Genomic DNA, 17,972 nt, shown 5'->3' with positions numbered 1-17,972 from the left:
ATCGGCTTTTTATCATTCTATTTTTGCTTTGTGGGCCCCCAGCTTCTTGTTTCCTGCGGGGCTTTCAGTGGGCTGTCTGCCTATCTTCTTTCTGGAGTGTTTCCTGAGGTATGCTGACACGAGTCTCAAAGCCTGATAGGTTTCCGAGAGGCCCTTCCACCCCTGCTAAGATGGCATTGGCGTTGACACCTCCTGCGCAGGCCCTGCACAGCCCAACGATCACTCTGCCGGCAGATGCGATCAAGAAGTTAAAAACCTATCTCACCACTTTTTTAGAAGACAAACTAACCCGCCTGCAAACCGCTGTGGATGGAATCAAGGACACCTTGGAGCAGCAAGCCACGCGATTGCAGCAGGTAGAGGAGCAGGTGTTCATGTAGGAGGATTGTACCAGGGCGTTAGAAGCAGGAGCCCAAACTCTGGAAGAGACGGTTCGTCGGCTGGAGGACTGGACACAGGATTTGGAGAACACGAGCCGCCGAAATAATATCAGGCTCACTGGTCTGCCGAGTCGCTCACGGAGGTGGACTTGAGGACCCTGGTGTCCACGTGGCTGCCCAAGGAACTCGGCATGGAATTGGGAGGCACCCCTTTGCTAATCGAGCGGGTCCATCGGCTGGGAGTGCGCCGCGACAGAGATCGTCAACCGAGGCTGATCATAGCCCTTATTCTCGACTTCACCGATAAGCATCAGCTTATGGCCAGCTACAAGGCAAAAGGTGGACTTTCTTATACGAGGGCCAGCGGCTTCTGATCTTCCAGGACTACTCTCCACGGGTCTCTGATCAGCAGAGAGCGATGGCGCCTTACTGCACTCAACTGCATCAACGGCAGATGCGCTTCATTTTGCAATACCCAGCGAAACTCAAGAGTACAACACGACAACAGAGCTCATTACTTTTCCACGCCGGCGATTAGCACTTTTCTGGAGGGCCTGCTGGGCTGACATTCTGGCTACTGCTGACGCCAAAGCCTTTGATTCATGACTGGTGCCATGCCTTGTGGGAAAGGGCCCTGCTCTGTGAAGCCTGAGGACCCTCGATCCAAGTTTATTAAATAGTTTGATTTATCGCCTATTATCGATCACTCTGCCCAGCATAATTTTCCCTTTCTTTCCCTTGTTGCTTTCTATGCCTCTGTTTTTGCTACCTTCCTTATCTCCCTCTTTCCCTTTCTTTCTCTCCCTTCCTGCGGATGGGGGGGGAGGGGGGTGTCTATCATGGTTTCTGATCCTTCCTGCTCTTATTTCTTTCCTGTTTCATCTTTATTCCTCCACGCCGGAGTGCTCACTTCTGACTAGCATGACTGGCGGTTGAAAGTGCTAATGGATGTTGTGGAGTTCTGTCTGCCTCTTGGATCAGGTCCCCCTCTTTCTCATTCCACCTATTCCTTCTGCTATTACCTATTTTATTTTTCTTTGTCGCACTGCCTTTCTCTTTTCTTCTTTCCTTTCTGGGGGTGGTTGGGGTTTTTTCTTTTTTGGGTGGCTTGGGAATGCTGTGTGCTCGATACCACCACAGGCTATGTTGGCCTCTGAGACTTTATGTGCTTTGCTTATGTTAGAGCTGCGAGGACTCTACTGCATTCCTGTATTTGCTTCATATGTTGCTCTGGTGCATCTGTTTTACTCTGTTTGTTCAGGTTATTCTACTCTATTTCAGGTTACCCCTGTTCAGAGGGAGAGGGGGTTCTTTCATGGATCAGGGGGCCCCTTGGGTTCTATGGGTGGAAGAGGGTCTCCGACCCATGGGCCTAAGCAATGCGCGAGATGGACAAGGCAGGGGGGGCACGGGATATGACCCCAGGGGGTGCTCGGTGGCCATTTTCGGCTGCTTGGAAACAGGGGCTAATGATGGGGGGTAGGGCAGTCTTGCTTCTCCCCTTTCTCTTGTGGGGGGGAAGGCGCCTTTCATCTGCTAGTTATTAATGGACTGGTATGCAGTAGGCCCATGCAGAGCCGGTGGCTTTGACAGAGGGCTGGGGGGTGCTCTTTTCCATCTCTGCTTTCCCATCTTCTGGGTTTGAGAGAGGTGCTGGATGGGTGGGTGCAGGTGGTTTTTTGGAACTAGGGAAATGGATGTCCTGGGGTGGACTTCCAGGAAGGAGGGGGAGGGGGGTGGGAATGGATGTGTGTGTGCAGTGATTGTAGTTGCTGGCTGGTTAGTGGGTAGGGGCTCAGAGGTAGGGGGGGTTCTAGCAGAAGAGAGACTGGGGGACTGCAGGGGCCATGTCACTTTCTCCATTACCATCTTCTGGAGTCGGACCTAGCTGGGGGATCTGCTCCTCGGAGTGTTTGATTCTCATCTCCTTATGGGTGCAGTGGTGGCTCTTTCTGCTTAGTAGCTATGGTTAACTTGACTACTGCCACACTTAATGTTGATGGTATACACTCCCCCGTAAAGCGCTGCTGAGCATGAGAAGCTGCATAGAGAATGGGTGGAAGATGTGAGCTATTCTGCCTATAATAGCAGAGGGGAGTGGCAATTCTCGTTCATAAACAATTACCTCTTCACATTCATAAGACCATTCAGGATAAGGGGGGTCATTATGTCCTTGTACTGGTGGAGCTCTGGGATTTCAAGCTTCTCTTTTGTAACCTCTATGCTCCGAATGCATACAACCATAAATTTTCTTCTTGGCTCTTGGGTATCCTAGCCCAATATCCCACTTATCAATCGATTGTTGGGGTGGAGGGGGGGAATTTAACATTACCACTGACCCTACTCTGAACTGCTCTCTTGCCAAGCCGCACCCTTGGGATTCCCTTCAGTGGGGTGTGAACTTCCTCTGTGACCATCTTGCGGTGGTGGATATGTGGAGAACTCTTCATCCTTTTGACAGGGAGTACACATTCTATTCTAAACCTCAAGCCATGTATTCTCGTCTGGACTATGTTCTAGTATCACATACTCTTTTTTCATGGGTGGATCAGGTCACTATTGAAGACACCTCACTTTCGGACCATTCGGCGGTGGTCCTCATTTTGAGGATCGCGGATCAAAGGGGGGACAATACCTGGCGGTTTCCCACGGCTTTATATTCTAATAAAGAATTCCATGTGTTCTTACGGGCCCGCTGGTTGGATTATGATTCATTTAACACCTCACACATAGATCCGGCGGTGTTTTGGGACACTTCTAAGGCAGTATTGAGGGGTCATATTATTCAATATGTTGCCACTAAACGGAAAAAGCAGGGGGGGAACAGCTTCTCACTCTTTCGGCACAACTGGAAGCATTGCATAGGCGTCACCGGGTGAGTTTAGCAGGGCCGGATGGCCAGCAAATTAAATTTATTCGTTTTCATATCAATGAGATTTTGGACCAATGTGCGTGTCAAGACATTTACTATCAGAAATTTCATCTTTACCAATGGGGTGGCAAAGCGGGCAAACTTTGCGAATCTGGTTCAGCCCTATCGGAAAAAACAGATTATTCAGATGGTAAAGAATACTAGGGGAGAGTGCTTCACTCAGGAGGCCCAAATTCAGGAGCTATTTGTGGAGTTCTATAGTGCTCTTTATGCGAGGAGGGACTTTGCTGAAGAGGAACGGGATAAATTTTTCCAGAATCTTCATCTCCCGCAGGTTTCCGGCGAACAGGCCGAGCGGTTGAATATTCCCATATCTTTGGAAGAAATTCGACTGGGGATTAAGAAGCTGAAGCTTGCCAAGTCTCTTGCCTGATCTTCTTGCCCAACCCTTGTGGAACTATTTCAATTTCCTTGCCACCAATACTTTGGGTCCCCGATGTAATTTAGCTCATATTACCTTGCTACCAAAACCGGGGAAGGATCCCACCCAGGTTGGATCTTATCGCCCGATCTCGTTGTTGAACTAAGATGTCAAGCTTTGGTGGCCAAGCTGAATTTCTTACCCAGGCTCATAGGGGATGATCAGGTAGGGTTTGTCCCTCAGCGTTATGCCTCCATGAACCTCCTTAAAGCATTGACGGCGATGCATGAACACCAGGGAGGGTGTGGCACTTCTGTGATAACTGGCCTTGATATGGAAAAGGCCTCTGATAGTATCTCATGGCAGTATCTTTTCTGGGTATTGCAGGAGTATGGTGTTGCTGGGCCTTTCCTTTACTGGATTCAGGGTCTTTACACTGCGCCGCAGGCACGTCTTATCAATGGCGGTTTATCAACTTCTTTCCAGCTCTGCTGGGGGACGCGCCAGGGGTGCCCCCTCTCGCCCCTGTTTGTCTTGGCCATTGAACCCTTAGCCATTAAAATTTGTTCCAGCCCTGAGCTCCCTGGCATCCAAATAGGCAGTATGGAGAGTCGTATTACCTTGTTTGTGGATGACATATTGCTATAACTGGCCAGGCCCCCCTGTCATCTGCCGATAGCGTTGCGCTTAGTGACTGAGTTTGGCCCCCTTTCGGGTCTTAAGGTGGGTGTCTTGTCATCTCGATTGCAATTTCTGTGCCCTTTTTGCATGGCATGGCAATGGAGCTGCAGGCCCGGTCTCCCCTTCCCTTTTTACAACTGCAGGGCAACCCCAGTTTCTTACTGGGTCTCGGCCATTCTCCGTTTGCAGCTTAAGCTTCCCGGGGGACCTCCCTTCTCTTTCATATGATTGACCAGGACACAGGAGTTTATTCCACCTTTACCCAATTCCAGGACCAGTGGGCTATCCCTCATCAGCAATTTTTTGCCTTCTTGCAAGCTTGGCATTATTTTCAGAGTCTCCATTCACAGCATGGCTTGGAGAGGATGTGCGGCCCCCTTGATGAGTATCTCCTTAGTGTGCCGGCTTCCCAAAGTTCCCTCTCGGTGTGGTACTGGGTGGTCCGGTCCTCTGCTTCTCAGGGGCCTTTAACCTCTCTCTCTGGGACCTGTGGAACCAGGAATTCACAGCGTCCTATACCCGACACATTTCTGGAGCTCTTCCACACTTTACATGCATTTGTGAAATCCACGGCTTAGCAGGAGACTCCTTCATAGGGCTTACATTACTAAGGAGAGGGGTGCTCGCATGGGTTTATGGGACAAGCTGTGTTCTAAATGCAGACAAGCTCCTGGGACATTACTGCATTCCTTTTTGGAGTGTCCTGAACTCACCCCTATGGAACTCTTCCTCTACACAGCTTCAATTGGTCTTACAGTGTGACCTGGAGTGGGATTATAAAACACTGTTTCTTGGTGATCAAACCTTGCTGGAAGCACAGGGCCTCACTGTACCACAGAGGTGTTTTATTTATCTGACCTTGCTAATGGTTAATCGAACAATCCTACAGTACTAGACCCAGGATGGGGCTATCCCCTTGGCGGCTGGCTCAATCAGATGTCTGAGCTGGCACAGTTTGAGCTCTATCATAAATGCTCTACCAGTCCAGAGGTCCGGGCATACTTGGCTCTATGGAGAGTGTTCCTGCAGTTACCTCTAGTCTCTCGACATGGGGGGATAGGGGGGATTCTGCATGGGGCAGGTGGGTGGTGACTGAATGTTTGTTTGATTGGTTTATGCTGACTGGTGTGGGTGCTGTACCTTGAGTAGGGGATTCTTCAGATTAGGCACTATACATTAAAAATTTCTGGGGTCAAATGGGGGAACCGGGCTGTTCTTGTGGTTGGTGTGTCCTAAGTGAGCAGTTTGGAGTTTTCTGCCTTTTGTTGTTTCCCTGCTCAAGGCCTGAGGAGCTTGTTGTGCGCTGGGGCCCCACACTTTTACTGGTCATGTACTTGTTCTTTTTTATAAACTCTAGATGGGGGATCATGGGCGCCTCCTCATTTCTTTTTGTGTTTCTTGTTTGTTCATACTGTGGTTTTTATCTCATTAATATGTTCACTGCTGTTGATGATTGTATTGCTCTGTACACAGCCGCTTCTGTTTGCCTCTGTTCTTATTGTATTTCCATTGTTTCCCTGGCTGACCGCAATAAAAATGATTTAAAAAAAAGACTGGCATCATCAAGATCACCCAGGTGGAGATTTGGAAGGGGAAGATCTGCAGAGAGAGGATTCAATTGCCAGGTAGACTGCACCGAGCCTCCAAAGAAGCCTCAAATGGAGATCCCTTTGCAGACTTAACAGGAGATGAGCATGTTCTGGAGCAGACACAGCCTTCTTCACCCAGGGAACTATATGGTTGCAACCTGCAAGTATTATCAGGCTGTTGGGGCATGAGTGTCCAAGAAAGGGACATATCAACTGGTGAATCTTCTCACACGACTCAACACTGTTCATTCCTAGATGCTGGGGAAATGGTGCTGCTTAAAAAGTATCTGGATCTAGAGGTATTCTCTGCCTCAAACCATGCTGAGGTTTTCAGGCTGCTAGTTGAACCTTTGTCAGACTGAGCCTCCCCTCCCCCAAGGCCATGACGAATGGCAAACGAAGGCAAAACTTCAGACAGCATTGTGAGCACCCAGTGTACAAGGAGAGGTGCAATGGTTAAATCTACAGTCTCAGCACCCCGAGGTTGTGGGTTCAAACCCCACACTGCTCGTTACCCTAGGCAAGTCACTTAATCCTCCACTGCTCCAGGTGCATTAGATTGTGAGCCCAATGAGATAGAAAAAAATGAGTAACTAGGTAAACTGCTTTGAATGTGGTTGTGTAACTACAAAAAAGGTGGTATACAAGTCCCTAATAATCCCTTATTAATGCCAACAGTCTGTGCTCAAGCCCCTGACCAAGTCAAGGAAGTGAACAAATGCTGAGGGCAAGCGCCACAAATCTTCAGCAGGCTGGCTGCACAGGTCCCTGAAGGAGACACCTGCCACCCGCAGATTAAATCCTCTCCAAGCAGATATAGAAGTTCCTTGAGCCATGTAAAAACCCCAAGCCACAAAAAAAAAAAAAAAAAAAAAAAAAACACACACCACAAAATAAAGGGAGCAGATCAGAACAGAGATCGGGGAAAAGGAGGAGCTGCTGAAAAGCTGTGATTGACATCTACAAAATGCTCATGAGCAGGCATTGATAACCCTGGTTGAACATACCATCTCCCTATTGCACTGGAAATATAACTTTAGCTCCAGGCTGAAGATATATACAAAATGATACATTTAGTGCTGCACATTTAACACATTAACTTAATCATGTTAATTTTTTTATATACAACTGCTCCCCTGTCCCCTTTTCCTCACAGCACACCAGCAGCCCCCTATTGTTCTTTCTCCCTGCCACTCATGGCCCTGAACTCGATCACTGCAGAAAGCAGGCTGCTTTTCACCCAACCCAAAGCCACTCTATAGCATCAGGAAACAGGAAGGTTCCATTTTCTGGCAGAACTTCCATTTCCCAATGCTACAGAGTAGCTTTGGCCTAGGTGAAAAGTACAGGAACTAAGGGAAACTCGCTTGATACATTCCCACTCCCACAAGCCAGTGGCGCTGCTCAAACCCCCCCCCCCACCCCCGAGAACCTGCATTGCTCCCCCCGGTGATCTGGCAGCCCCTCCCCCGCTCACGTCGCACCCCCCTGCCGCGATCTGAAATCCCCAGCACCCACCCGAACACGCTGCTTACCCCCATCTGGCCACCGGCACCAACGCACAGGACATGTCGGTGCCCGAAGATCTGTGTCGTCTTCTTTGCTGGACCTTGAGCATCTGTGCATGCTCAAGGCCTTCGAGTTCACGCTCTCCGAGATTCAAGCCCTGCAAAAATCATGTCCCATCTCATGTGCGCTGCTATAAACCGGCACCTGCACAATCCGCTGCACATGGCCGTGACAAACACCGATGAAAGAGAGCTTCGGAATAAACAGGACTACTACTGCTGCACTGAAACTCAACGAGGAGAACAAATGCGAGCATGAAATCGCACTGCTACTGCTGTGCTCTAACCAACAAGGAAACCAAGCATGTGCATGCAAAGGGCGGGAAAGTCCCGGCTCCCTCAACGGATTTCTAGTCATAAAACTTAGCCTCAATAAAATATCCATTCCTAAACATATGTTGACCGAACCCACAGTACTAAGACTCCCAAAGAGAACCTGAAGTTCAAACAACAGTAAAAAAACACATACATACTCACAAGCTTGTTGTTAGGGCCGGTTGAAGCCAGTTAGAGCTGGATGTGCAGCACTAACAGAGCAGAATGTAACAACTGTGGTCTCCCTTTTTTTTTTTTTTAAACAGAGAGGGGAAAGAAGAAAAAATCGAGACCCAGTCAGACCCTCTAGCAATGGAGGGAGGGTGAGGCAGGGACCTGGGGGGGCCCAGGAGTAACCCTAAAGCTGGCACCGTTCAGCTGGACACCCCTGTCTCACTGAAGAGAAAATCTCAACAGGAGAAATAGCACTGCCAGCTCACTGAAGAGAAACCTCAACAGGAGAAAATAAAGTTCCAGTCACAGCCAGAATCCAGGAGCTATTTGAATAGTGACCATCACCTGCTAGGAGATAGAGCATACTGGAGATACAGGAGGAGTGCCAGCCAATAGGACCACCTGTTAATCAGTTTCTCTATCTCCGCCTGCTGGTAGATGTGTGCTATCCCATTGGTCTCTGGATTATCTGTTGCTGTTGCTAAGGAAGGAGCAGATAGGAAGGGAAAAGGATTATAAAATCACCAGATTTTTATTTTTAGTAGGGCTGTACATGCTAAATTTCTTTAAACTTTTACATTTGGGTCATGCGATTAAAAAATGTAAATCAATGTACAGCCCTAAGAACCATATATTATAATGCATATATTATACTGCAAGATTTTTTTATTTAAAAGCTGGAGTCGAGTTGGTACCTTTTTACCAAATCCATCCAAAATTGCTTCTGATCGACACCACAGCCCTACTTTCTAAGCAGGTCCTAAATTATCTAGGACAGTGGTCTCAAACTCACGGCCCTAGGTATGTTTATCATAATCACAAAAGTAAAACAAAACAGTTTCTTGATCATATGTCTCTTTAGCTATAAATTACAATATTAAGACTTAGCCAAAACTATAGAGTTTTACCTCATGCAAAATTGTCATTTCTTTAATAAGACTAACTATTTTTCCTGAGGCCCTCCAAGTACCTACAAATCCAAAATGTGGCCCTGCAAAGGGTTTGAGTTTGAGACCACTGATCTAGGACTCAAAGAAAGGATATTTTACCTTATTCTGCTACAGCTAGACCAATCAAGTGGGAGGTACCCCAACTTCATGGTTCCCAGTAGGACACAGCGCTTTTGGCACTTCCCCAAAGGTGCTAGCTTCCCTAGCTCTGACAACTAGCTTGTAATGCTCAATAAAACAAGAACATATCAGTCACTATGCTGCCACTCAGCAGATCCTCTGAAATGACTGCTCACAGCTCTTGCTTCTAATTGTGTCCACAGATCCAGCAGCACTTCTCTCCAGTTCCAATAACTTCCTTGTTCCATCCAGATAAGGACTAAAGCCACTTCCCTTTTTGCAGTCCACAGTAAACAAAGCCAATTCAATGTAGCAAGTCTTGTATATTTAAAAAAGGCACACAAGACCTTACTTTCATCTCTTTAGGGGAAATCAGAGGAAAATGCAACTTTCAGCAAAAATGAAAACCTTATAGAAGGTAACTACAAGAAAAAAAAATCTTACACACAAACAGCTATCAAAATATTCAAGGACAACTTAGCACATCTCACAGGCTCAAAGGAGTCCACACCAAGCTGTTTCGGACCACACAGATCCCTTTGTGGGGCAGCAGGACACCTTAAGCAACAATGGCTTGTCTAGTTAAGTTGTCAGAGGCACCTTCCACTTGACTCCCTGCAGCAAGGCCATACCTACAGCTTAAGCAAAACAGTGCTGCATCATTCCTATATCAGGAGAGGGGGAGGAGGCTTAATGGGAGTTTTAGTAACAAACTTGTCTGGACTGGTCTAGTAGGCCAAGGCCATTTCTATGTATTGTTCACAATGAACCCATCATTTTTTTTTAAATCTCTAGTTGGGATTTACATCTACTTGTAACACTTTGCACTTGTCTACATTAAAATTTCAACTGGCATTGAACTCTGATTTCTGACTACAGAAAAAGATGTCAGGGACATCACAAGTAGTCTACTGGCTTTGACGTGAAATCTTGGTTTGTTCAACAAACTCAAACCAGGGGGGGGGAAAAAAAAAAGAGGACTACAGAAACAAGTAAAACTTACTGTGCCAAAGAAACTGACTGGCACAAATTTTACTGCCAAAACAGTAAAGCCTTTTTATTCATTATGTTTTTTCATCTGAGGAAAAGTCTTAAGTGTCCACTGCATTAATACTAAGGTAACTGTCAGAACAAATCCTTTTAAGTATGAACATCCCACATTACGAAAATCACTTCAAAACAGCTTCAAGTCCCACATTCACCACCACTGCTATGTTATCATTGCCACCTAACACATCATGCTAGAAATTCCCAGCAGCCAGCTACAGAATGGCAATAGATCACAGCGGACAAACAAGGATGGACATACAAGTGCATCATATGGTCCAAGCAGACAACTGAAGCTACTAAGTCTATAATTTAGCTATGTTCCCTGCTCCAGGTGCAGCAAAGCATAACTACAGTATCAAAATTATCTGATTAAAACTGCATTTATCACACAGAACAATGCAGCAATCTAATACAGCAAGTGGGTTAGGTGAACAGAGAATGTTTTTCATTGAATTCTTACATCATTTGAAGCAACAGTGAGGCAAATCCCAATAGTATATACACACACAAAACAGCTTGATTTTACAAAAAATTTTTTTAACATTGATCAGACAGTTAACATTGGTTTATGCAACTTTATTGAAGAAAAAAATCAAATAACTATACCAGAGCTATTAGTTGATCACTCATCCACTGATGCATCATTTAATCAGTGCTATATTAGACAGTTTTGGAAGATAGATTAACTAATAGCTCTAAGACTCCTAAAACAAAAAAAAGGGTTACAAAATGGTATGATCCTAATTTGGGATGCAAGGGGAGGTGCCACTTTCCAATTTCCATTTTGTGGAACAAAAAAATGTGCCATTCCTTTACTGACATGCATAACATACATCAGATTCTGTTCTGCTGCTGCTATAAATTTTGTACCAATTCTCCAGTTGCAGCTTTAAGTTATGAGCATAAACTAAACACTGAAAGGTTTACACAAGAGGGATGTAGCCACTATTATGAAGCTTCCTTTGATATAAGGCTTTAACATCCATTCCCCCCTCAAGGTGTCTTCAGCTTTTCAAAGGGCAAGATGAATTTTGATGGATCTCATAACCAAACACAAGTGAAGATACTGGACATTTAGTACATATGCTCCATTTTAAAATGGACCCGAGTCTTGAACTTTTCTTGTAACTACTTTACAAATTCTAAAAGCAGTTTTGTCCAAAGATGAAATCTAACTTCTTCTTGGATGAGCATGTGCATGAATGAGGGAGGCAAAAAGAAAAGTCTGATGGGGAGCAGTCAGACAGAAAAATGAAAAAAAAAAAAAAAAAAAGAAACAGTAATTATAGTTTATTCCAGCTATATGCAGGTTATTCTGACAAGGTAGCATCACATGGCATACTTCTGAGTCCATTCACGAGCTATTCTGTTGTACCTGTAAAACAAACAAAGAATTACTACAATTGATACTAGCCCAGTCTCAAATGCTGTACTACACAAAGCTTGTGTAAACAAAGCCACACAATTTACTGAAATGAGCACTGTTCAAACTCTATGTTATACATCTCACTGCAGAGGCAACTAATGAATCTAGAACAGCTTATTTTTGCTATACATCTGGTTCAGCATTTACTTAAATTTCCAACCTAGAAATATTACATTACATTACATTACATTGCGGATTTCTATTCCGCCTATACCTTGCAGTTCAAGGCGGATTACAAAAGATTTGTCTGGACATTTTCCAGTGAAGATACAATTTTTATTTTATTTTTTTAAAACATAGGGGAGATAGCTGGATAGAATCCTATGGGAATTTACAGGATGGATATTAAATTGACAGTGCCGAACTGTGTGATAAAGACAAATGGAATACAGTTAGAGTGGGTAAGATTACAATCTATTTTAAGGGTTTGTTTACTTGGAAGGTGTTTAGGTGGGTAATTTTGGGGAGAATTATCTGGAGGTAGGTGAATCTTCTAGAGGTAAGGGAAGAGGGGTTAAGATATTTGGATGAATTTTTTTGAAAAGCAGAGTTTTGATTTCTTTTCAGAATGTTTTGAAGTTGTCTGATATTGTCAGCAGATTGGATATGGAATGGTTGAGTTTTGCTGCTTATAGTACCACTTCCTTTTCTGATTATGCTTGGCTTTTGTAAACCATTCTTGTTTTAATTTGAATGGTACATCAAATTCTCTTAAAGGCCAAAACTGTATTCCTAACTTTATAAAATCAATTCTTTAGGTGCATGATGGATTTTTACATTTGTTATTTTGGGGTTGTTAAATTATTTTTGCATTTTAATTGATTGCAAACATGTTTTGTCAGTGTACCCTCATTTACATGATTTCTTGTATACCAGCATTTTAATGAGGACTGAATGATCAGGGAAAAATGTAAAAGGCCACAGCTTCTAGGGAGTGTAAATTCAGGGGGAACTGCTTGAAACAGGGCAAGGAGAAAAGCATACTGGAAAGGGGTGAGGAAAGTACCTAGAAGGGGAAAGCAAAGAAATGTAAACAGAGTAAAATAGTCAAATTTGTTTCCCCAGTTGGGAGAAATTTGTCTGGCTCCCAAAATTAACTTCAGGACAGTTGTTTTTTGGCCTTGCAACATGAAATCTGCCAAAAAGAATTACTCTTATTTTGACCCTTCCATACTGTTACAATTTCAGATTTAGGTCTAGCCAAGATAAACTGTTTGGATTAAAACAATCTTGAAGCAATTCAATCCATATGAAGACATTTACAAGTTGGCTAAACATATGAAACAAAATTCACACAATGCTTTGTCATTAGCAGGCCTGCATATCACTTGCACTTTCACTGCTGCTGTATGAAATTCTTGAGACTAGCTATGTAATAAAGTTATATAAAAGACATCCAATATACTAGCTCAATCTGGTACAGCAAAACATGCTTCCCAGAACTACAAAGTTTGCTTACCCACCATTACACACACAAGATGCCCTATACTTAGGAAATAAGCCACACATGCAGAGGACTTTTGACCTTCAAATGCTGTGTGTCTTGGGAGAAAATTTCAGTGCTGATAGGAAAAAAGAAGGATGGGAAGGAAGAGAGGAGAACTACCAAGACAGGATTGTTGGAATCTAATATAGTTGGATGTGGAGGGGTTTAACATGTGCTGGAATTAGTCAATATACTGTAATTTTCTTAGCCACTAATTTTTAAAAGGTGGCATATTAAAATCAGCAGAAAAGCACACATTTACCAAAACCACAATTTCAATATTTTCCATTAAAAATTACTAGAGCTGCTGGGCTAAATGTGAAACTCTCATGCAAATACGAGTAGCCTTTGCTTTCTTACAATGCACTTTCTGGCTTAGATCAAGCTGTTATATACTGCTTCAGCAAGTAGTTCACCCACTATCCTAAATGATTCCATTGTCTAGGCATGCAACATCCAACTTAAATCACCACAAGCCACAGATACTCTTACCCTACAGCATGGCATATTTTTCTGTCCACTCTCTTGCTAATCTATTATACCTATTAAATTAGATATTAACTGTTAAGTTATTATACTAAACACTAAATTTCATGTCTAATAATCAAACCTTTTCAGAGTAAAAAAGCCTCGACAGGGAAATTGCTAGTGAAGGGCATTTTAACTAGGTCCATATGGGTCATTCCATGTCAAGTGGAGCCATACTGAAAAATGCCCACACTCAACCCCCTTGAAATCAACCAAGTTTTACAGGGGTGTTTTCTAGGGTCTCAAATGAAACTCTGCAATTTTTTTTGGATCTATCTCAATTTGGTCAGGAGCTAGGGATGGTGGTTGAACAAAAGCAATCGATCCACTCCCATGCCTCGTGTGACCTAAAACGCCAACTTTGCTTAAGCACTGCAGCAGAAGCAAATTACCTAGGAGTCTGAAATTCTGCAGTTTGGTACAACAACTTGGCGTAAATTTCTGTACCAAGTTTGAAATCTTTTGCGAACGTGTTTTCCATTTCTACAGGTCAGCAAAGTAGGCAAAAAAATTCACAAACAAAAATTTTTGGCAAAGTTGGGCTTCATACTGCTACTAGTAGGTCAGCTGAGGGTACAACTTTACCAGCAGACATGTACCATGAGGTACTTCCAAGATTTGCAATATGAGCTTTTACAGTCAAGTGAAACTGAAGATATGACCATCCCAAAAAATATGGCTTTATGCATCTATGCAAATTTTCACTGGTTTTCAGATTCAAATATCTCTAATGTGTAGGTTTTTTGTTTTGTTTTTTTATATCATTTGAAATAGCATGTTTTTTTTTGCTACAGAAGCCATCCTGTTTCATCTTGTACCCGACCTTTCTTTGGTGAGAATTGATGGTTTAAAGATAGGCATTACTTGCTTGCATAAACATGTTATGTTGAAGGGTCATTGGCACTTCATTGTGAATGTGCAGTAGAACTATATTGATCTGAAAACTCATAACCAAGCTTTGCCAACCACAAGTACTCGTCTCGTACTATGCTCAGCGTTTGACAAATTTACTGTGCACTTTTGTAAGATGACAGTCAAAACATGCATTGGCTTACACAAACTACTTACTGCGTGCAAGCCCAAACGCAAAATCATATGATTCACAAGAATGTATGCATAGCTGTAGTAGTATGTTTCATACATGCAGCTTTTCTGAACATATTATGACTTGCAACTATCACAGCACAGTGGCTGTATGAACAAGTCTGGCTTTAAGGTCCATCATGACCTTATAACACCATATGACTTCATTATTTGACAAAGCTTGTCGTTAGCGTGTTGCTTTCTGTCTATTCTTCCTGTGTAGCATCTGGTTCTTTCCCTAGTTAACTAGGCTATGCTTGTGTGGATTCTGGAAACTTACTTTGCACTTGCTGACATGCACAACTTGCTTTGTTCTATTTTCATTGTGTTCTCACACTGATATTTTTCACCTTACTTTTATTCTGTATTTTTAGGTGACTTATCTTAGAGACTAATAAGATAGAGCGCTGCAGTATTGGAATCTATGACAGTTCTGAGTGCCAGAAACCATCTACCTTCTATTCTGGAGAAAGCTGCTTGAAGTTTTATTTCCAATTTCTCTTTGCCTGACCAAGAATTAGTTAAGACGCTCTGGATTTTCTACTTTGTTGGTGGAATCTAATCTGTACTTGTCATGAAGCCTTGATTCTGACGGTTTGAATTTCTACAGAAAAACTGCTGTAATCCGTTCAGAAAACAGAATCACAGCAATATCAAAGGTCTACGCCCAATTGATCTTCCTACAGCTGATCATTTAAAACCTATCACAAAGCATGTGTTTAAATCAGGCCAAAAGCTTTGCCCAAGATGCAGGCAAGACTTGCATGTCAAACTGCAAAATCTAAGTAGCCCTAAGTCTGATTCTGACAGTGATGATCCTACCAATGCATCTGAAAACCTCAATGTCAGCTTTTCACCACTAGGAATCTCTCCTCTAAAGATTTAACGGATTAGCAAGCAAAATTCCTTAAGTTATACTAAACGCAAACTCTCTGGTCCATAATGCAATTGCAGACCAAATTGCAGTTTTCAGCAATTGCAGTTCCAGATGACAAGGTTCTTCTGAATAAAACTGTCTTGATATAAACTCAAAAAACTGCATGTTGCAGCGGTGTGAAATATGTCCTGGACAGATCCCTCTGGAGGAATATTTTACTGAGTTCTTTGGTGAACATGATCCAGATGATATCATTGAATTTAAGCAGTGGATTCACACTGATCGGGATACACTGGAAACTTGACAGTTATCCATAGAGGACTTCACTTCTGAATTAATTAGAAAAAGGAGAAATTAAGTTCTTACCTGCTATTTACTTTCTTTTAGCTTCTCCAGACTGGTATAGAAAATCTTACAAGCGGGTACATATCTCATCATGACCAGCAGGTGGAGACAAACAAAACTGTGGAATAGTACGTAAGAGGTACCTTCCCCTATTCCTATCATTCTGCCAAATAGCCAAGCAGAACTAAGAACTTGAAACAGAAATAAACAATACTCCAAACAGGAGTAATAACTAATATACCCAAATGCTGTTGGAAAAAGCAGAGGAGAGATCCCAGAAAGAAATCTTCCCCACAACTTGCCAGCCGAGCCACAGCCGCTGTTCTTCAATTCTCCTTGGCTTTAGAAAAATACTAGAACTCGCAGCAAAAAACAAAAGCTGCCCACGCAACAGCTACAACACCACAATAGAAAGGGTGGGGTCCTATACCGGTCTGGAGAAGCTAAAAGAAAGTAAATTAGCAGGTAAGAACCTAATTTTTCTTTCTTAGCACTCTCCAGACCGGTATAGGAAATCTTACAAGCGGGACGTACCAGAGCAATCCCCCATCATGGGTGGGATCCCCGAAGGGCCAACACCAGAACACGCTCACCGAAAACGTCCCAACGCGCCTGAATGTCTACCCAGTAGTGTGACAAATGAATGCAAGCACAACCAAACTGCAGCCTTAAAAATGTCCACTGGAGGCACAAGGAAAGACTCAGCCCAAGAAGCTGCCTGACCCCTAGTGGAATGAGCCTTGAGAAATTCTGGAACAGGCTTCTTCTTCAGAAGATAAACGGAAGCAATAGTCTCCTTGATCCAGTGCGCAATAGTAGCCTTAGAAGCGCCATCCCCCTGACGAGGACCCGCTAGAAGGACAAAGAGATGGATCTGATTTACGAATCTCCAGTGTCCTCTGCACATAACAAAGAACCTGACCAACATCTAACTTGACCAACTGCTTCTGCTCAGAAGATCCCTCCAGACTACCCAAAACCACTGCCTGATTGACATGAAAAGGAGAAACTACCTTTGGCAGAAAAGTAGGAACAGGCCTCAAAACCACCCGCTCCCTAGAAAACTCCAAGAAGGGAACCCTACAAGAGAAAGCCTGCAGCTCAGAAACATGGTGGCCATTACTTCAGCTAGACAAAAGACTGCTTTAAGAGTAAGGTCCTTCAAAGAGAAGTCGCCCAGCAGTTCAAAAGGAGGGCACACTAGCACTGACAGAACCAGATTCAGATTCCAAGATGGAACAGAGGGTCTTACAGGAGGCTTGAGCAATTTGGCCGCCCACAAGAAGCGAATCACATCAGGAATGGCAGTCAAATGCTGACCTTTCAACAACCCATGAAAGGCTGACAAGGCCGCAAGCTGAACCCGGAGAGAAGACCAAGCCAGTTCCCTATCCAGGCCATCCTACAAGAAATCTAAGATGTTATGCAGGGAAGCGTGAAAAGATACCACTCCACTCGCATCACACCACTCTTCAAATACATGCCAAACCCTCACATAAGCCCGAGGTAGAAAGCCTCCAGGACCCCAAGAGAGTCAAGATCACTTTATCTGAATACCCCTTCTTACCTAGGCGACCCCTTTCAAGAGCCAAGCCCAAGACAGAAGGCACCCGGATCAAACATTGGAATGGGACCCTGCGTCAGGTCATCCAAGAGAGGCAGAGGATCCGCCACCAGATACCTCACCAGATCCACGTACCACGGATGTTGAGGCCAATCTGGAGCCACCAGAACTATTAGACCCGGATGGCAAATGATGTGGAGAAGAACTCTGCCCACTAATAGCCACGGAGGGAACACATACAACAGCTCCTCTGTTGGCCATGGTTAAACCAGACATCCAGATCCTCGGCCTGACCGTCTCTGCGACTTCTGAAGAAGCGGGGCATTTTGGCGTTGACACTCGTAGTCATCAGGTCCATCAAGGGCTGCCCCAAGACTGCACTATCAACTGAAAGGCCACAGGGCTTAGACCAGTGATCTTCAACCTTTTTACACCTATGGACCAGCGGAAATAAAATAATTATTTCATGGACCGGCAAACTACCAAGACTGAAATTTAACACCATCGCTGCCCCATCCCCGCGAGCTTGGTCCTGCAAACCAT

General features: G+C 44.0%; 1 protein-coding gene across 1 annotated transcript in view; it reads right to left on the bottom strand.

The window, feature by feature from the left end:
- Positions 1-10,484: 10,484 nt before the first annotated feature.
- The window catches only part of UBE2D3 (ubiquitin conjugating enzyme E2 D3), a 177,423-nt gene continuing 169,935 nt past the window's right edge, over positions 10,485-17,972 (bottom strand). The window contains exon 7 of the mRNA XM_033956866.1: positions 10,485-11,495. Within this exon, the coding sequence (XP_033812757.1) occupies positions 11,450-11,495 (46 nt within the window). The 3' untranslated portion in view covers positions 10,485-11,449. The remainder of the gene's footprint in view (positions 11,496-17,972) is intronic.

Source organism: Geotrypetes seraphini, chromosome 1 (assembly GCF_902459505.1).
Source record: "Geotrypetes seraphini chromosome 1, aGeoSer1.1, whole genome shotgun sequence".
NCBI lineage: Eukaryota > Metazoa > Chordata > Amphibia > Gymnophiona > Dermophiidae > Geotrypetes > Geotrypetes seraphini.
The sequence above is the reverse complement of the archived record's forward strand: the minus strand, read 5'-3'. Positions and strand labels throughout refer to the sequence as shown.